Source organism: Carettochelys insculpta, chromosome 8 (assembly GCF_033958435.1).
Source record: "Carettochelys insculpta isolate YL-2023 chromosome 8, ASM3395843v1, whole genome shotgun sequence".
Lineage (NCBI taxonomy): Eukaryota > Metazoa > Chordata > Testudines > Carettochelyidae > Carettochelys > Carettochelys insculpta.
Window position 1 is genome coordinate 16,028,128 of NC_134144.1, and position 19,552 is coordinate 16,047,679.

The window sequence follows — 19,552 nt, forward strand, 5'->3', positions numbered from 1 at the left end:
CTAGCAGCCGAAGCGCATGCATAGGACGTTGTCTATCAGGCTCCGCCCACTCCCCGCCGGAGCGCTTCAGCGATTGGCGGAAGGCCCCGCCCCGCCTCTTTCCGGGGCAGGCGTATGTCGTTATGCTGGGTACGGGGCCCGGCTAGCGATGACCCACATGGGCCGGTGCCTGAGCGGGGGAGGAGCAGAATCAGTGAGTGCTCTGTTCCCTCCGGGCTCCCGTCAGTCATACACCGCCGTTCGCGCCGCTCGTAGCCGGATTGCGGAGCCGCCTGCTGCTTCTCCCGCCCTGCGCAGGTGAGCGCCCCTGTGCGGGTCCAGGGCGCTTGGCACCTACCTGGAGGTGGGGTCCGGCATCTTGTGCTCCTCGCGGCTGCGTCTGTGCCTCTGTCCGGTTCCCTGGCCGTGTGCACCCGGGTCGCCAGCCCTCCCTGACAACTGCTCTCAGCGCGGTGGAAGGGATGATTTTTGGAGGCTTTGCGCGCCTTGCCGGCCGCCACGGAGCGCGCACGTACCTCCCTCCACGTGGAGGGGGTAAAAGGAGACCTGCGCCGAACTGCTACACGGGGGTGAGGGGACCGTGTGTGTAAGGAGAATTCCTCCCCCCCCCCCCCGGCTCTTGCATGGGGAAAACCGCGTGTGTGAGAAGACTTTCCTCACACGGCTGCTGCACGTGGGGGAAGAACGTGCGTGTGAGAGGAGATTTCTGCCGGCTCTTGCACACGCGGGGGGAGGGACAGAGTCCTTCTCTGTGTGCCCGATTCTCCTTGTCCTGCCCTGCGGATGAGAATGGCCGCGCATTCTGCCCGGCGGAGAGGGGGGGGGGGGAGGGAGGGAGAGAGTGAGAGACCTCTTGGGTCTGGGCTTGGTTGTAGGTCTGGCTCAGAGCGAGACACGGGGTGTCCACTGGGCTTCCCCCTAGTCTGGCCCCCACTCTTTTGTGCTGGAACCATTGCTAACCGTGGGACCACTGCCGGGTTAGCGGCCTGGTTACCCTCCTTTTTCATTGCTAGGATGCAGTAAAAGGCTTTCCTATCATTTCTGGGAGAAGTGGCTTTCTCATCTGCCCTGCCAGTGCAGCTTGGCTCATCCAGCAGCAGGGGGCGAGTGCCTCTTGACCTTGCTGCGTCTTGATGAAGATAACCACGTGGAAGGGGGTGGGCCTGGGTTCTGCAGACTCTCTCTGCCAGGCTGTTGATACTGTTGCGGGTTTGTTTTGTTCATTTATAGTGGTATGTTCTCACTCTTGAACCCCTACTCTCCAACCTATCATAGCCTGTTTCTGAAATGGCAGCTTTTACTTTTGAAATGTTTCTGGTGATGAACTGTGACAAATTTTGCAGCTTTCCCATAGTAGTTTTAGGGAAATACACTTTTTTTTCCTATGCTATAGTATGTAATACTACACCGTTAAAACTTGTAATTGTTGTGGTTATAACTTGTTCATGTGCAATGAACTTCACAGTACTCTGAACTTGATAAATTGTGTTTTCGCTTTACAAATGAAGAAATCGAAGCGTGGATGTTGTGACTTGCCCAGGATCACACAGTGAGTCAGATCAGTGGTAAAGCTGGGATTAGAATCTAGGAGTCCAGACTCTTGGAATTTCGCTCTGGTATCCAGCTGCTAGAAAAATTAGCGTACTAAAATATTGCATTAGTCAGAGATTTCATTTAAAACTCAACTAATAGTAACTTACGAACTTTCTAAATCTCGTGAGGGATTTGAGACCAAAACATAGGAATATGATTGGTCAAACGACTGTGACGCAATAAAACTAACATTTTCTTTTATTTGTGATTCAGAAATGCTCCGTTTATCAACAGTACTACATCAGATGAGGCCAGTGTCCAGAGCCCTGGCCCCACACCTGCAACGGGCCTATGCAAAAGATGTAAAATTTGGAGGAGATGCTAGAGCCCTTATGCTACAGGGAGTAGATCTTCTAGCAGATGCTGTAGCTGTCACCATGGGACCAAAGGTATATTAGAAGTTTCTTGGGTGTGTGTAATATCAATACTTGTACAGTTCTGTTTTATAAACTGACTGGAGATTGGGGAGTTCGTAAAATGAACCGTTTCAAATTTACAGTAGGTACAGTGCATAAGCTAATAAATCACCATGTATGTAACATAATCAATGTATAGTGTAATGGAATTTTGTTAGAGAACTAAATCTCTTTTGCTGCAAACTCTGTCTTTCTGGCACCATACAGACACTTAAATGTGGGCTGGACAATTGAAGCCACATTCGGTGGATGGCATATGACTTTTAACACGATGTATTTATAGAAGTTAGCATTAATGAGATTTGACTAAGTGTCTTATTCAGTTAGAAGCCAGTCTTTTCTAAAGTATCTTAATTATCTGCAGAAAGTTTGGGTTTTCAGAGTCCTAGCTGTTCTTTTGGATCATGTGACTTTTTTTTTTCCTTTGGAGAGGGCTTGTACTTTAAATTAAGGCATTGAAGAGCATCCACATCTTTGTCAGTAGTTACCAACATGAACGCTGCTTATGACCCAATCGCTACAAAGCCGTGGTGCAAGTGACACTCTCAGGGCTATATAGGTAATGCATATATTGGTGGATGTGGTCCCCAGTTGTCCCCATAAGTTGCATGCTTGGGCAGACATCCAAGAGAGATTGAAGTGCTGCCCATCACAACCAACAGCATGTCTTTCTGTTGATGGTGCACATCTGCAGGTGCCTTGGTGCACAGAACAATACTTGTTCCCCACTTGGATGGAAAAAATTAGGGGGAACATTGGTTCAGAACAACTTCTGTAGGGCCTTGGTGTCTAAGAGAATTAACGGATCGCCACAGTGCTTCCCCCCCACCCCCATCATCCCCAAGCCAGACGCATACACACAGTGGAAAATAACTCGCTTGGAGACAAGTGAGCCGCTGCCACCAGACACTTGTCCCACCATGTGGAGGGGTGCCCCATGTGTGCAGCTCTCCTGAGCCGCATTTCGCCACACCACACTGTGGCAAATGTGGAGCATATTGGACAATGCAGCTCTAGGGAGTATATAATTCAGACTTGGTTTGTCAGTATTAGTTTCATCTTGATTTGGCTTGATAAATTACAAAAGAAGCAAGCCCTAAGGGTGGATGACAGGTAAATGCACTTTCAGGTCCCAATTTTGCAAGTGTTTATCCTAGTGAGTAATCCTACTGAATGTAGTTTGGCTACTCCAATGAATAAATCATACACTTAAGTATTTACATGATTGAGGTTACTTACAGAATATTTGTATGTCATCAACTTTGTTTTCAAAGGTAAGTGTTACATCACCCAAGATTCCTGAAACTTTTCTGTGAAAACACAGATTCTAACAGCATAAGAGAGAAACTTTCAAGTGGGGAGAAACTCTACTCTATTTTTTTTCAACAGCATGATGTGTCATCTTAAAAATATGCATCGAGACTAGGTGTGTGTCAAAGCAGTTAATTTTATATTAATAGTTGCTTAGCCTGACAGAAATAACTTTGATTTGTTTATCCCATCCCACACCCAAACAACAAGACAGCACTGTGATGCGTATGCATCTCTGTTTTGCTTTGGTCCAGTCCATAAAAGGAACAGTACCTGTCAATGTTCAGTTGAAAGGCTTAGCTTGTAGATGTTCAGTAATTTGCAGGCTCAGCATGATAAAACCATTCTCTCCAAAATCACAAAATACATGACGTTCTTGGCGTTTTTTCTTCATGCCATTTTCAGGGACATCGTTTCGCATGTTGCAGAGCTTCAGTCTCCGGGCCATCCATATGAGACCTCCCAGATTTGCTTCCTTCCTTTGACTTGCTTGTGAACCACAAGTCCGTGTCTCCCGCTTGAGAACTAGCAATGTTCCATTCACCTAGGCCTTTCTGAGCCTTCTCTGTTCTAGGAAATTATTCTATATCAGTCCTACTGTTTTGGGCTTGGTTTCCCCTTTCTTGTGATTCAATTCAATGGCAGTTGTAACTCCTCATCAGTAATATTCTTTTTCTTTTTGTCCTTTTCAATAGTTCTCTGCACCAGCTCTCCTTTGCTATTCCTGTTTCTCTTTGCATCTGTTCTTTCCTTTGTATACAGTTGTTAGTTGCCATTTTCCTGCCTCTCTTCATGTGGCTCAGGTGCCTTCTCTTAACCTCATTTGGGAAGCAACCAATAAGTGTACTGGCTCGTGCTCCCTCTTAAAGGAGCTAGTCATCCTGTGACAGCTGGAGTTTGCACCTTAACTATTCTGAATGCCAAAGATGTAGTGGATGTTGGTGAACAGCTGGCATCTCAGTGTGAGGGTTGGGGAAAAAAGTGAGCAGATGAGATCAACTCTATATTTAAAATGCTGCAGAAACACCCAGTCCAGTAGTGTTGCTGTAGTATTTCACTGGTGATGTTACTATGCCAGTGTAACATAGTAACCCTATGTTAGGGTTACTAACAGTGTAACCCTAGTTAATCCACTTCTGCAAGAGGCAATATATGTCAACAGGAGAAGCTGTCTTGTCAACATTGTGTTTGTTGGAAGATAGGTTGGTATAACTGTTGTTTGGATGTGCACTTCTCCCAGCAGTGTGGTGGTCTGTGCTCTGGTTGGAGCCCAGGTTCTTGTTTTCCTGGTGTCAGGGCTCTACTCGCCCAAGTCTCTTAACGTGGAGCGTGGATAGTTTTATTGCAGTATAGACATTTTCTGTTGCGTAGATGTTTCAAGTATTCATTTTATAGTGGTGTCTGTAACCTGTGTGGCTTCATATCATTTCTATTAATTAGAACCCTTTTGTATGTTGGATTATTTTAGGGTAGAACAGTAATTATTGAACAAAGCTGGGGAAGTCCCAAGGTGACAAAAGATGGTGTGACAGTAGCCAAGGCAATTGATTTGAAAGACAAGTACAAAAATATTGGAGCCAAGTTAGTTCAAGATGTTGCCAACAATACAAATGAAGAGGCAGGAGATGGAACTACCACTGCAACGGTATTGGCACGTTCTATTGCCAGAGAGGGCTTTGAGAAAATCAGCAAAGGAGCTAATCCTGTGGAAATCAGAAGAGGTAAGAATTTCACCATCTCTTTGTCACTAGTGCACTTAAGAGTCTAGCATTTGTCAGTTTCTTTTTTCTGCTTCACCCATGGCAAATTTGGTAGACATTTGAGATGCCTTGCCTCTACTCAGAAAAAATCACATGGAACAGAATCTAGCTTTGCAGGCAAGTGGTTGAACTAATGTTGTCAGGCCTTTTTTTTTTTTTAAGGTCACTCTTTTCCAAATGGTTTTCCACAGAACCGCAGGGTTCCGCAAAGTGGAAAAATATGGGTTCCATGAGAAAATTCCTCTGTGGCTCTCTGTGCTGCCACTGCTGAAACAGTAGAGCTAAATTTAATTGGTTTAGCAGTCAGCAGGAGGTATCTAACCGTTTAACCAACTGAATGTAGTTCCGTTATTTCAGCAGGGGCAGGGAGCCACAGAGAGCTCCTCACTTGCACTGCTACCAAGCAGCTAGACCCCTCTGTGAGCATGGCTCGGCTCACCCACACCAGCCGAACACCTCCACACCAGCCTTCCTTCCAGTAGGCCAGCAGCTCCTAACCTCTTTGAGACGGTGACCCATTAAGACTTGTGACCCAAGCAAATCCAAAACTGCGGAGTGGGGGGAGGTTGTGCCCAGAGGAAAAAAATTTTATATATCTTGATTTTTTTGCATCCCCCCACCCCCATGCTTAAACCCCTGACAGCCCCAAAATGCCCCACCACCTACCTTGCATGAGCACCACTGCTGCCGCCACCACCGCCTCTGTGCACCTGCCTCCCCCCAGCCCTCCTACTCCCTTCCGCCACCTGCAGCACAGGCAGTTTCCTGCCCTGCCGCACTGAAATGGGACCCATTTTAATTGGTTTAATGGCTGGATCCCTTCTGCTGTCCAGAAAACCAGTTAAATTGAGTTCCATTTCCATGTAGCAGGGCAGGGACTGGGAGCTGGATTTGTGAGCGGCAGTAGGAGCTGCAAATGGCTCCTTAACGAGTTCCATGTATGGGTCCTGACTGTTAGGTTGGGAATCCCTGTACTAGGCACACTTGGACGCCCAGTGTAAGCTCCCCAGCCAGTGCCACAGATGGGTTAGTCCTGGATGCTGGTTTGGGCCTGAGGTGGATTAAACCTAGCGATCTGGGGGGGAAGGAGGGCCTGAGGCAGAATAAGCCTGGGGGTGGGGGCAGGGTAAAGCCTGGGGTTGGGGGTTAGATTTGGCGGCTGAGGCAGGTTGAGCTTGGAAATGGGGTTCAGCAAAATTCTTTCCAGTTCAAAAGGGATCTGTGGCCAAATAAAATTGGAAAACACTGTTTTAGATAAGCCAGTCTTATATAACCTGTGGCATAGAGCTGGCTTATTGGATCATGGTTTTTTGTTTTTGTTTTTTTGGTATTTATAATGGTAGATTATAGTAAAGTTTTTCTACTTATATTAGTCTGTGTTATGTGCTCAGGGTATTTCTCAGTGACACTTTTACTAAGTAGTGTCATGGAGAGCTCCCCATACCAAATATTCTCTATACACTTGAAATGTAACTTTGAGCCTTTTAAAAATATTTTCTAGGTTTGTGTGTTTTGTGAACTTGGAACAGGCTGTCCGTTATCCTTGAAAGTGCAGGGTCTACACACAACCAACTGCTGCTTCGTCTATAAATGGGGAAAGAAGGCTCTGCGTCTGCTTTTTGCATTAACTTTGAGTAATATTTAGCTTTTATGGGCTCGTTAAGGAATTGTGAAGCTTGTCAAACACAAGCAAATGTAACTGTCATATTTTCTTGTCAAGGTGTGATGCTAGCTGTAGATGCCATCATTGCTGAACTAAAGAAATTGTCCAAACCTGTTACAACTCCAGAAGAAATTGCCCAGGTGAAGCTTCATTCTTCCTTGGTTTACTAGTTTTAATTATAAATAGAAATATTTATTTAAGCAAGTGAAGATGTGCTAGAGTAAAAATAATTGTAATGGAACCATCTAAAATGTATCTTGGGTATATGGGATTAACTCACTGTGTTTATCAGACTGTCTTATTGCAACTCAAATATAAAATGTAATATTTTTATCTTTTAGGTTTCTCTAGTCTAGTCTGCAGGTGTTTCTAGTGCTTTTCCATAGTTGCTTCCTGACTCATTCTGTTAGAGGTTTTGGGGCAGTGAGACCCAGGCCATCCCCTCTGTTCCTCTCTCAGCTCTGTTCTGGCCTTGTCTGTGGATGTGGGTCTTAACCTGGCCCTGCCCTCAGCCTCAGTGTTGGTGCTTGCTCCTGGTCCCAGACCCAGCCTGGCTATCGTGCCCTTAACTCAGTCTTCATTTTCTTCTCTCTCCAACCCCTGGAGTTGCAGCCTGTCTTCATTGCTTAACAGGGTAGCAGGGCATGACTCTGAGAAGTTCTTGGATAACTGCTCTATAAAGACCAGTTACCAGCTCTCGGGCCTTGTGCAGAGGCTGCTAATGAAGCACAGGAGGGCTGGATCACTGGTCTTTAATGGGTCCAGTAAACTCTGTGATAACCGGCGTTGATGTTCAGCTGACTTATTGGCCTCCTGAGTAGGTCCTGTGAGCAAACGCCAAAAGTGACTATTGGTATTTTAATTCGTAAGTGAATATTAGAGAGAGAGAGAACTGTATGTTTAAACTCCTTTGTAATTGTTCAGTGGCTACAGATGGGTAAAACGTTTTTCTGATTTTATTTTTTCTATATTTCTTAAAAGTTTCACAGAAAATGAAGACTTGGTATTGGACCTAAACTCTAATTTGTAGTAATGAAAAATGGAAGACTTTCACTGAGAAGCTTGTAGCTCTTCGCATCTACTATTGTATATCTTATCACATGGCAATGTTAATGTTAAAATTGTTATGCAACGAATTGCATCTTCGTATTCCCTGACTTGTAACTCTCATCTTATTGCTACCTTAAATAGTTCCTAAACTTAATTTCTATAAACAGCTGATTAATTGAGTACTAAAGGGAAAAAAAACATCTAATTGTAGGTTGCCACAATCTCAGCAAATGGGGACCAGGAAATTGGCAATATAATCTCTGATGCAATGAAAAAAGTAGGACGAAAGGGAGTTATCACGGTTAAGGTAAGGGTGTCTCTTGTACTTGCTGAAAGTTACCTGTGGTCTTAAACAGTGTTTCTCAAAGCGTGGTATGTGTGCCACTGATGGTACTTAAAAGGGCTATAAGGGGTACGCAGCAGAAAAGAAATTACTAAAAATCAGAAGATAAGTGCTGAGAGATGGGGAGGCCAAAGTACTGAAAGGGGTTCTTGAAGGTTAAACCTGCCAAGTTTAGAGGAATGCTGCTGAAAGAATAGATATTCAAAGTAAGAAGTGAACTTGCACTTGTAACTAAATTCCCTCCCCTTTAATCTAAAATCCAGGCCTGTTGTTACTGTTATCTGCTGTTGGTTCTTGCTTTATATGGCATTGCTGTGTGTATTCTGGTTACGTGACACGCCTCAATAAGTAGATGTTGGAGTCAAATAGCTTGTTAATACTATTGTAATTTTGCCTCATAACCAGCAGGGAAATGCAAAGAAACTGGAGAACTTTGAGTACCGTTAATTGCTCTTTGTAGTCAAGATGATGTAGACCAAAATTCTGTGGTGGTTGTAACGTCAGCATAGTAAATACAGTGACATGAAATACTGTAGGTGGAATCTGAATTGATGAGTTGGATTGCCAAGCAGATACCTATATCTAAACCAAAAGACATGCTGAATGGTTCTCAGTAGCTTGGTTATGAGACATACCAGTTTTTCTACGATGTTTAATATTTTTATAGGCTACGTCTACACTAGCCCAAAACTTTGAAATGGCCTATCTGTTGTTAGGAATTAGGGGATTTCGAAGTTGCTGGGCTCCTTTTGAAAAGGACCCGTGTCTGGACGAGCCGCACCAATTTCGAAGTGCCGCGGCTGCCGGCATTGTAATGAGGTGCTGAATATGTATTTCAGGGCTTCATTAGTAAACTTAGCTGTATCTAAGTTTTGGGCTAGTGTAGACATAGCTATAATCTCTTAAAAATAATTGGACAAATATGGTAGTTTCTTAACTGCAGTAAATAGAAGCAAGACTATATTCGTCAATACAGAGTTTGGCAAGCATTTTCACTTTTTTGTTTTCACTGTTCAGGTAATCTAGAATAATAACTATCACTAACTGGTCAAGATAACTCCTGTTAAAGGATTGATACAGGATTAATTTAGTTTGCCTCTAGCTGTGTAACTTTCTTGCTACTTTTGATCTAATTCTTTTGAAACATTGTTTCCATCACAGGGGTTAAGGCTGTTCCTTACACCTGGCTCCACTAGAACATCGTGTGTGTACATATTTCTCACTGTAGAGACGTTATCTCTCCCTTAGGCTGCGTCTACACGTGCACGCTACTTCGAAGTAGCGGCAGTAACTTCGAAATAGCGCCCGTCACGTCTACACGTGTTGGGCGCTATTTCGAAGTTGAAATCGACGTTAGGCGGCGAGACGTCGAAGTCGCTAACCCCATGAGCGGATGGGAATAGCGCCCTACTTCGACGTTCAACATCGAAGTAGGGACGTGTAGACGATCCGCGTCCCGCAACATCGAAATAGCGGGGTCCTCCATGGCGGCCATCAGCTGGGGGGTTGAGAGATACTCTCTCTCCAGCCCTTGCGGGGCTCTGTGGTCACCGTGTGCAGCAGCCCTTAGCCCAGGGCTTCTGGCTGCTGCTGCTGCAGCTGGGGGTCCGTGCTGCATATACAGGGTCTGCAACTAGTTGTTGGCTCTGTGTATCTTGCACTGCTTAATGAAAGTGTGTCTGGGAGGGGCCCTTTAAGGGAGCAACTTGCTGTTGAGTCCGCCCCGTGACCCTGTCTGCAGCTGTGCCTGGCTCCCTTATTTCGATGTGTGCTACTTTGGCGTGTAGACGTTCCCTCGCTGTGCCTATTTCGATGTTGGGCTGAGCAACGTCGAAGTTGAACATCGACGTTGCCAGCCCTGGAGGACGTGTAGACGTTATTCATCGAAATAGCCTATTTCGATGTCGCAACATCGAAATAAGCTATTTCGAAGTTGGGTGCACGTGTAGACGTAGCCTTAGTGTCCTATCTTTCCTATAAAGGGATGAGGCCCTAAAGAATACAGCCACAGTGAAGATAGCCCAGCAACTTGTATTCTGCAAGACTTGACTGTTAAGACTGCTTTTATGCACATATTTCTATTTACTGCCTAAAGTAGAAATTAAGTATACATAATATTTTAAACAGGATGGTAAAACCCTGAATGATGAGTTGGAAATCATTGAAGGTATGAAGTTTGACCGAGGCTATATATCACCATATTTCATTAATACAGCCAAAGGTGAGTTTGCAAAAGTTGCCATTGAAGTGTTTTGTGTTGTAAAGAGTGCCTTCTTGGAGAGCTTACAGTACAAGTCAAGTAAATTTTGGGTTAAGTGTCACCATTTAGTCACAACTTTTCTAAACCTAAAGATATTTCCTTAATTGTATTTGGGTAGGTGTTTGCTTTTTTTAAATTGAACAAGACTTCACCTTGTTGGCTGTACTGGCTCTATATTTGATAAGACATTGTGCAAGACAGGACAGAATTTGACACACAGAAAATTCTAACTACAGATTTTAACTACACGTGTCATAATCAGAAAACATAGCTTAACTTTCTGACCCTAAGCTGAATTTGCAGAATTGGCAGTTAAATTTCATTTGCACGTGATTGGTCTCTTTAGAGTATATCATAACATTTTCTTGTAAACAGGGACTATGGCCACACTAGCCCCTTCCTTTCGGAGGGGGGCTGATAATGAGGTATTTTAACAGATGCTAGTGAGGCACTACCATGAATATGCAGTGCCTCACTAACATAATGGCAGCCACACACACATTTCAAAAGTGCTGCTTTCAAAAAGCTCACAGCCCATGTAGCTGGTGGCCTGTCTAAATGATATCCTGATTTTGAAAGCCCCCTTTTTGTCATTTGGTTTTGGGAAGAGGGGCTTTTTGAAATCTGGGTCATTTTGAAAGGCCCCCAACTACACGGGCAGCGTGCTTTTTGAAAGGGGCATTTTTTGAAGTGTGTGTGGCGGCCATTATGCTAATGAGGTGCTGCATATTCATGTTTACCTCATTAGCATCTGCCAAAGAGCTTCATTAGCATGCTCCCTCCAGAAGGGTAGGGTGTTTTTTTTGCTTTGTTTTGTTTAAGACTTATGTTTCTATTGCATGTCAACATTATTTCATCTGAGAGCAACAGGAGTTTGTATGACTAGTTTTTGCTTCCCCTGGTGAAGCTTACTAGAGCAGGAGCCTGCAATCAAAGTAGGGATGCACGTGGGGTTTTTTTTTGTTTTTGTGTTTGTTTTTTTCTTCAAATTTAGTTACAAAATCTGTACTTAAGGAGTTACAGTGCATGTGAATGAGACGGCCCTTAACATCAAACCATACTTCGTGTTACCCCGATTTTAAGAATAGTATGCACACAATGATTTGTACCAGTTAGAAAGTTGTTACCCACGGCTGTAGGCTTTCACTACTACCACCACCACCCCTGCAACCCCAGGTTTATCCTTTTTCGGCTCCAAACTGGCCTCCGCAGCCCAGGCTTAACCTGCCTCAGCAGCCCTATCCTAACCTGCCCACTGAACCCGGATCTTGCTTACCCACCTTCTGCTCTCTCCTTGCACACGCTCTCTGGGTCACCTTCCTCCTCCCCAAACTGCTCAGGTGAGAGAGGGCCTGTGGCTTTCCCAGCTGCTTCCCACCCAGCGGCACTGGCACCAGACTCTTTGGGTCCTGGGTGAGCTGAGCATGGGCCAAGATACGGCTCCAGCAGCAGGGAGGAACTGTGGCTGCAAAGCAAGGAGGAGCTGGGGGGTGCTGTGCTCAGTTTCTAGAAGGCACCCCTCAGCCTGTTCCTCCTTCGCACAGCTGTGCGGCTCTGGCAGGGGCAGACTCGGCCACCCCTCTCCCTGCTAGCTTACCCCATGTTCAGCACAGACGGCTCCCTGCCTTACCCTGCTGAAATAATGGAACTGAATTGAATAGGTTTAACAGCTGGTTGAGTGGCGGGAGGGATCCGGCCATTAAGACAATTCAGGTAGTTCCATTATTGCAGGGTGGCAGGGCAGGGAGCCACAAGAGGAGTCAGTGGCAGCAGCTTCCAGAGCTGCAGATTGTCGATTCCCTGTACTGACATATGACTTCCCAAGTGGAAGGAGGATGCTTTCACTTCACAAATTGAAGCATAGAGACAGGAATGATAGTGGCTGTTCCTTTACTCCCAAGAATACAGGTTGAACCTCTCTATTCTGGAACTCTCATCCAGCAACATCCCTAATATGGTGTGGTTTTAGTCAGTTGGTCAACCACTTATCATGGGTGTGGCCAAGTTTCTCTTGGTCCTGTAAACTTTACCGCCACCAGTCCTGACTCTCACCCCTAGTGCTGGCAGCTTGATGCAAATGAGCAGCCTCAAAAATGCAGAATGACTGATCATTTGCATATTCATGGCAGAAAACAAGCTGTGAAGACATGGTTCTGCTGGCAAAAACCTCCTTTCCCCAGGCTCTTGTGCTTGGGGGAGAAAATCAGAGTTAAGGAGCTGGCGGCACTGGGGCTTTTTGCTGGCAGAACCATGGCTTCGCTGCTTGTTTTCTGTTGTGAATGTGCAAGTTAGCCTCAAATATGCAAATGAGCCATTATTTTACATTTGAGTCTGCTTATTTGCTTCAAGCTGCCAGTACTAGGGGTGAGTGTAGCACTAGTTTGTATATTCTGTGCTGTTGTCCAGATGTAATTCACTTGTAAATGTCTGAGACCCTCATAAGCAGCAGAAGTGTTGGAACCGGGGTAAGCAAACTTTACACTGGGCCCCACTTTTCATACCTGCAGTTAGCAGCACCTCCCCCCACCTCTCTAATTTAATCCAAACCAAAAAAAATTGGTTATGCGGGGGGGCGGGGAAGGGGGATCTTTTGGCATGTATAAGAAAATATGTATGTAGAATGTAAAAACTTTATTAATCAGTATATAAATGTGAATACACACAAAAACAGTAACATATTTCAACATTTTTAATGAGATGGATGAGCCCTGAGACTCAGCAGCTGATCATGCTGCGACCCCTTCCCCTTATGAAATTTCAGACCCTCTAAGGGCTGCCCCATACTCTGCATGCCCCTGTGCTACACAATATTGACCTCCTGTGGTCTGACCAATTCTCCCTCATTGGGTGCCAGACGAAAGAGGTCCAACCTGTATGCAGAAGTTTATTTTAACTCCTTAATAGTAATGTTTAGTTTTAAGTCACCGCATAAAATACAGGACACATTTGTGTTGTAGCCTGAAGTCAAAGTGCTAAAATTCTTAAGTGGCTTGGTTACGTGCAGGAGTTTTCAACTACTTCTGACTGTGTAGAATTTTTTGAGAGAATAAAACTGCTACAACCCCACACAGGCCTCAGATTTCAGGAGTAGAAATAGTACCTAAAACTAACTTATATTCTTTGTAATGTGGCTGAACTTCATGCTGTCTAATACAAATGGAGAGTGTAGTAGCCAGAATTGATCAGATTTTTGGGCCTGTAAAGTGTACTTTCATCCATACTTGTTAAATAAAGCATTTAGTTCAAACAGTGTTTATTGCCTCTGCAGGACAGAAATGTGAATTCCAGGATGCTTATGTCTTAATTAGTGAGAAGAAAATTTCCAGTGTTCAGTCCATTGTTCCAGCTCTTGAAATTGCCAATGCTCACCGTAAGCCTTTGGTCATTATTGCGGAAGATGTTGATGGTGAAGCTCTCAGTACTCTGGTGTTGAACAGGTGAGGCTTGAATCCATTTTCCTCCTTACAGAGTTCTGTCAGTCTACATCAGAATCAGAAATCTGTTTTTTGCTTTGTTTTTAAAAACAACAGATGTTCCTGTGTTAACCATGTAGAGTAGTAGGACCAAAAATCCATGTCTGAACTTGAAGACTGTGCATTGCTTCTTATTTAGGTTATCCTCTCACCAGTGCAGACAGTGACTGAGTTATGAATACTCCGTTCATATAATTAATGGCTAATAATTTTAATAGAAAAAGCCATCTGAGTGGCTTGTGGGATCCATTAAGAAGGCATTTTTGCTTTGCTTGTCTCAGACTTGCTCTCTTGTTACAGTAACTGAGAGAACATAGGGAAGTCTAACTGTGTGTCAGAATTAAGGTATCCTTTGGAATTTTTCTTTTCAGATTAAAAGTTGGCCTTCAGGTTGTTGCTGTAAAAGCACCGGGTTTTGGTGACAACAGAAAGAACCAACTTAAGGATATGGCAGTTGCTACTGGTGGTGCTGTAAGTAATGTCATATGCACGTATATGTCAATATGTACAAGTGTATTAATTTTGTGGCCAAGTACCCCGTGGATTTTTTAACTTGCCTCCAGAGGATAAGCATTTTGGGGATCGGCTGCACTTTTCAGATCCATGGTCCACATTTGGTCCAGGTTGGACTGTTGTGCCAGCTGGTCGTTAAGCAGCCAGCTCACATCCGCAGCTGTTGAGTCTTTTCAACATATTGGATGGGCATGGAACTGTTCTGGTTTGTCCTTAACATGGTCATTGCTTAATAAGTTGCTTAATGTAACAGGGAACTTGGGAGAACTTGTACTGTGGCTGTTTTTCGCCTATCTTGGAACTACTGTTTTTTAAAAAAAAAAAAAAAAAAAAAAAAACACTTTAATATTCCGGGCAATCAGATTAGCACATTGAAGTGTCTAATTCCCTTTTTTCTTCCATTTAAAAGTTTGAGAACTGCAATGCATCTCTTACCTGCTTCTAATCATTAAGTAACTTCTTCATTGAACATCACATACAAGTTTCCCCAGTAGTCTTAATGAAGTAGTGCACAGGAAACTTAAATGCGTTGTTCTGGAAATAGTTACTGATTATAAAATTGACAGCTGTCTGAGCAAAAGCATTACCAAAAGTAATATTCAAATAACTTCCAATGTTGAGGGTACTTTTAGGCCTTCAAGGCTATGTCAACACTAGCAAAAAAACTTCGAAATGGCTGTGCGAATGGCCATTTCGAAGTTTACTAATAAAGCGCTGAAATACATATTCAGCACCTCACTAGCATGCAGGCGGCTGTGGCACTTTGAAATTGATGCGGCTTGTCCAGATGGGGCTCCTTTTCGAAAGGACCCCGCCTACTTGGAAGTCCCCTTATTCCTATGAGCAGATGGGAATAAGGGGACTTCAAAGTAGGCGGGGTCCTTTCAAAAAGGAGCCCTGTCTGGATGAGCCGCATGGCGGCGAGCCATGTCAATTTCGAAGTGCCGCAGCCGCCCACCCGCTAATGAGGTGCTGAATGTGTATTTCAGCGCTTCATTAGTAAACTTCAAAATGGCCATTTGCATGGCCATTTCGAAGTTTTTGGCTAGTGTAGACACAGCCCAAGAGTATAGTCCAAAGGAGCGTGGAACCTTCTGTGCACAGTTCAGTTCTGATTAAAACCCTGCCAGCCACAGGGGAGAGTGCGCATGCACGCTTGCTCTCTCTACTTATTTATTTATATAAATATAAAAAAAGGAGGCTTTTTGTCCTAATGTATAAAAACACAGCAGGTTATATTAGACCCAGACTAATTCAGGAAAATGATAGGCTTCACTGCAGTGCAAAAGGAAACAGGATAAACAAATGTAAGATCTCCTAAATGTACTTACAATAACTGCAGGCACGAGTAGCAGGGGAAACTTGTTGTAATGGCTTGATGAGACACAGTAATGCAACTTTCACATCTGACAGAGATAAATGTGCAAAGTATTCCTTTTAGCCAGCCACTGCTAAAGGTCTTTAAATCAGATTTTATTAAGTGGTGGCAAAAATCAGTCAATGCTTGTATTAACAAAATGAGATCTTTGCTACAGCAATGTCAGGAAGTTTCAATGTACAGAAAAGTAACTGTTTCATTATAGCTGTTCAGTATAATTCCTTGATGTGGCAAGTCAATTTTGAAATAAAATAATCTATTACAGGAGAAATCACACTTTTCCAGAACTGTCCCCGTATCAGGAGGTTAAAGCAGAATAGTTATTCTGTGCAGGGAAATGCCTCCATGTAAGTAATGACTTAAAAGTCCACACCTTTCTGTGATTTGTTTCAGGTATTTGGAGAAGAGGGTTTGGGACTAAACTTAGAAGATATTCAGGCTCATGACTTTGGTAAAGTTGGTGAGGTCATTGTGACAAAAGACGATACCATGCTCCTGAAAGGGAAGGGTGAAAAGGCTCAAATTGAAAGGCGTATTCAAGAAATCATTGAACAGCTAGAAGTCACTACAAGTGATTATGAGAAGGAGAAACTAAATGAACGCTTGGCCAAACTCTCTGACGGAGTAGCAGTACTAAAGGTGAGAAGTTGTGAACTTCTTCCTTACGCTAGAACAGTGGTACTTCCAACCATAGCACAATCTCCCCAAGGAAGGTGTAGTTTTGGGGGGGTGTGAAGAATTGGGGTTCCTCCTGCAGAAAGGGCTGTGTGCACCTGGCATACAGACATAAAGGGGATAGCTGGAGGGCCCACACTCAGGCTTCCCTTATTTCCCTGCATCCCTCACTTAGGTGCAGGAGTGGGTCTACTAGGTCACCTATGGGCCTGGCACTGTTGGTGTTTTTAAGCCAGCTGATTTATTGCTACTTTTGAAGGACCAAAACTGGAAGACTAACATTGGTGGTATAGAGCACTAATATGTCTTTTGAGATGTGTATTCCAGCTTGGTGCCAACTACAATTGCCCTTTATGTGGCTTAGTGTTTTAGTTCAAGAGAGGCAGTTTGGCTCACTAGTTCATTTGGAGATTGTGGAAAGGTTAAACTGCTATATGAAGTGGTGCTAATCAAAAATAGATTTGTACAGAAGGGCCCCTGGGCATCTGTGGGCATTCATAGACTAATGTGGAGTCTGAATTTTTTGGGGCCATTAAATTCAAAGATGCTGTTTACTTGATTTAGGGCTGTTGATTCTTAGCTACAGGTCCAGTTGTAACTTCAGTAGTTTAACATTTCCTGAGACAGGGTGGGTAAGGTAATTCTTTTTTGTTGGACCAACTTCTGTGGGAGAAAGTTACAAAATTTTGATTTTTAACATGAATCCTCTGTAGGTCTCATTTCCTGTCACCTGTACTAGAGAGATTCTCTCATCCATTTTTAGAGCAGGAATACATTTTGTTTACTCTTCCATGATGCAGTGATGATTAAGTTTACAATTTGAAAAATATAAAGCATCTTATTTGCAAAAGGCTCTTTACAATTAAAGTACATGTAACTTTTTGACTAATTTTGTGTTGCTTTTTGGCACTCATATTTTAAAATCAGCTTATTGTTCAAGTGGCCTGCTGGAGGTGAGAGGAGCACTGCCCTTTCTTACCTCTTAAAATGCAGCAGGGACTCATTGCAGCTGACAGAACATGGGGTTCATTCAATCTAGGTTGGTGGCACAAGTGATGTTGAAGTGAATGAGAAGAAAGACAGAGTAACTGATGCATTAAATGCTACTCGTGCTGCTGTGGAGGAAGGTATAGTTCCAGGAGGCGGATGTGCATTGCTTCGATGCATCCCAGCACTAGATGCTTTAACTCCAGTCAATGACGATCAAAAAATTGGTAAGACAAACTGCATGGGAATGGACTTCAATGTGAAGATTAACATTTTCATTTGATACTAATAATCTTCATAAACAGCTGCAACTCTGTAGATGAGAATACAGTTCATTTTAGTGAGTCCTTTATGATTATTTGGTCTAGTTTAACAAGCAACCTTTGACACCCCAATAATGTGTGTGTTAAAATGGGAATAAGTTTTTCATCTGGTCTACCTGTAAAACAGCTATTCTGAGACAGCGGTATTTAGTGCTCTTAAACAGTTGACACTGTGGCTGTCAAAGAATCTTTTTAAGACTTCAGAATAGATTTTGTTGTTCAAAGCTTTCCTAAGGAGTCTTGTCTGCCTTTAATTAGATAAATTCATAGATCTATTTTCAAGAGTAATAATGGTAATTAAAACTGGTGCATGAGCCTTGTTGTAGTAATGACCTTACTTATGATGCTGCCCAGCAGCAGGTTATCTAATATTTTACTGCAGGAGGTAGAAAATTTTGTTCCTTGTTCTTGAAATCTATTGGCATGTTAAGTTGGAGTATTTAACTTGCAGTTGGAGTAGTGGAGAATGTACTTTACTTAGAACCCTGACAATATTTTTACAGGCATAGAAATAATTAAGAGAACGCTGAAAATTCCAGCAATGACTATTGCTAAGAATGCAGGTGTTGAAGGATCATTGGTAGTTGAAAAAATCATGCAGAGCCCAGCTGACATTGGGTATGATGCAATGCTTGGTGATTTTGTAAATATGGTGGAGAAAGGAATCATTGACCCTACAAAGGTAATGCAAACTCTTTGGTTTAAAAAAAAAATATATATATATATAAATATATAATAATATATTTTAATGGGTGGGAGGGAGAGGAGAACTAGTATTGAACTAATATTTTTCTTGTATTCTTAGGTTGTAAGAACTGCCTTGATGGATGCTGCGGGTGTTGCTTCCCTCCTATCAACAGCAGAAGCTGTAGTTACTGAAATTCCCAAAGAGGAGAAGGAAGCACCCATGGGAGGAATGGGGGGAGGAATGGGAGCTGGCATGTTCTAATTCCTGAAATGCTGGTACATTGTGAACTGTGATGGTTGAGACTGACAGTTTGCTAAAAACTTCAAGTCAGTGCAAAGAGGGTGAACAGTGACTGAAGTGAGGCTGGTGTTGAAAATCACTGTAACCATTAAGTTACTGGATTTCATTTAACGTATGTAACTGTTTGCAGTCACTGTTCATGCCTACAGATAATTTATTTTGTATTTTTCAATAAAGACATTTGTACATTCCTGCTACTGGGTTCAAGATCCATGTACCACTGTTCTGCTTTAAACTTAATTAAGGCACTTAATTCTATTTTAATCAGAATTTATTGGTGCTTGCCACTACTAGGAAAACTTCAGACAAAGCCATTGTGTGCAAGATTAAAAAAGTGTACAGAGACAAATATACAATTATGTGACAACCTCTGTGTAATAAAAGATTGTTCAAAGTTATGAAATGTATCACCTTATTCACCTGTCCATGAACTTTGATTTAACAAAAATCAAACAATGCAATTGGGATTAAATTTAACCTATTAGAAACCTGCCATGAGTGCAGGGAATGGATGGAGGATTTGTTTAAGAAGCAATCCTCCCCTCAATTCAGAGAAAATGTAGACTACAGGTAGCTGAAATTATGAAACTCTAAGAACCATTCTCAGAACTGTGGTGGGTATAAATTATGCTTATTGCAGTTGAAAGTAATGTACAGTGACATTTCACTGTGTACTAATTTGACTTATATTGAATCCTTTAGCAGCACTACAGGTAAAAATTGAATGAACAGAAACTGCCTTAGATTTTTCATAAAAGGCATTTCATATCTTAAAACAAGAATTAACAACAAGCCTTTTGAAAAGTGAATTAATAGTTC

At 43.0% G+C, this 19,552-nt stretch overlaps 1 protein-coding gene across 1 annotated transcript; it reads left to right on the forward strand.

Moving 5' to 3' along the window:
- The first annotated feature begins 142 nt into the window (after positions 1–142).
- On the forward strand, positions 143–18,927 carry HSPD1 (heat shock protein family D (Hsp60) member 1). Its single transcript, XM_075002129.1, has 12 exons — positions 143–297; positions 1,807–1,982; positions 4,789–5,041; positions 6,801–6,883; positions 8,005–8,100; positions 10,264–10,357; positions 13,665–13,833; positions 14,241–14,340; positions 16,154–16,399; positions 17,475–17,649; positions 18,249–18,427; positions 18,551–18,927. Exons 2-12 carry the CDS (start codon positions 1,809–1,811, stop codon positions 18,692–18,694), a joined length of 1,713 nt encoding a protein of 570 aa, XP_074858230.1. The 5' UTR covers positions 143–297; positions 1,807–1,808; the 3' UTR covers positions 18,695–18,927.
- Positions 18,928–19,552: the final 625 nt, after the last annotated feature.

Bases quoted from the DNA above. Each gene is read 5' to 3' on its own strand.
- HSPD1 (XM_075002129.1), top strand. From the start codon at position 1,809: ATGCTCCGTTTATCAACAGTACTACATCAGATGAGGCCAGTGTCCAGA. The intron at 16,400-17,474 runs GTGAGAAGTTGT...CATTCAATCTAG, and splicing joins ACGGAGTAGCAGTACTAAAG to GTTGGTGGCACAAGTGATGT. The intron at 17,650-18,248 runs GTAAGACAAACT...ATATTTTTACAG, and splicing joins CAATGACGATCAAAAAATTG to GCATAGAAATAATTAAGAGA.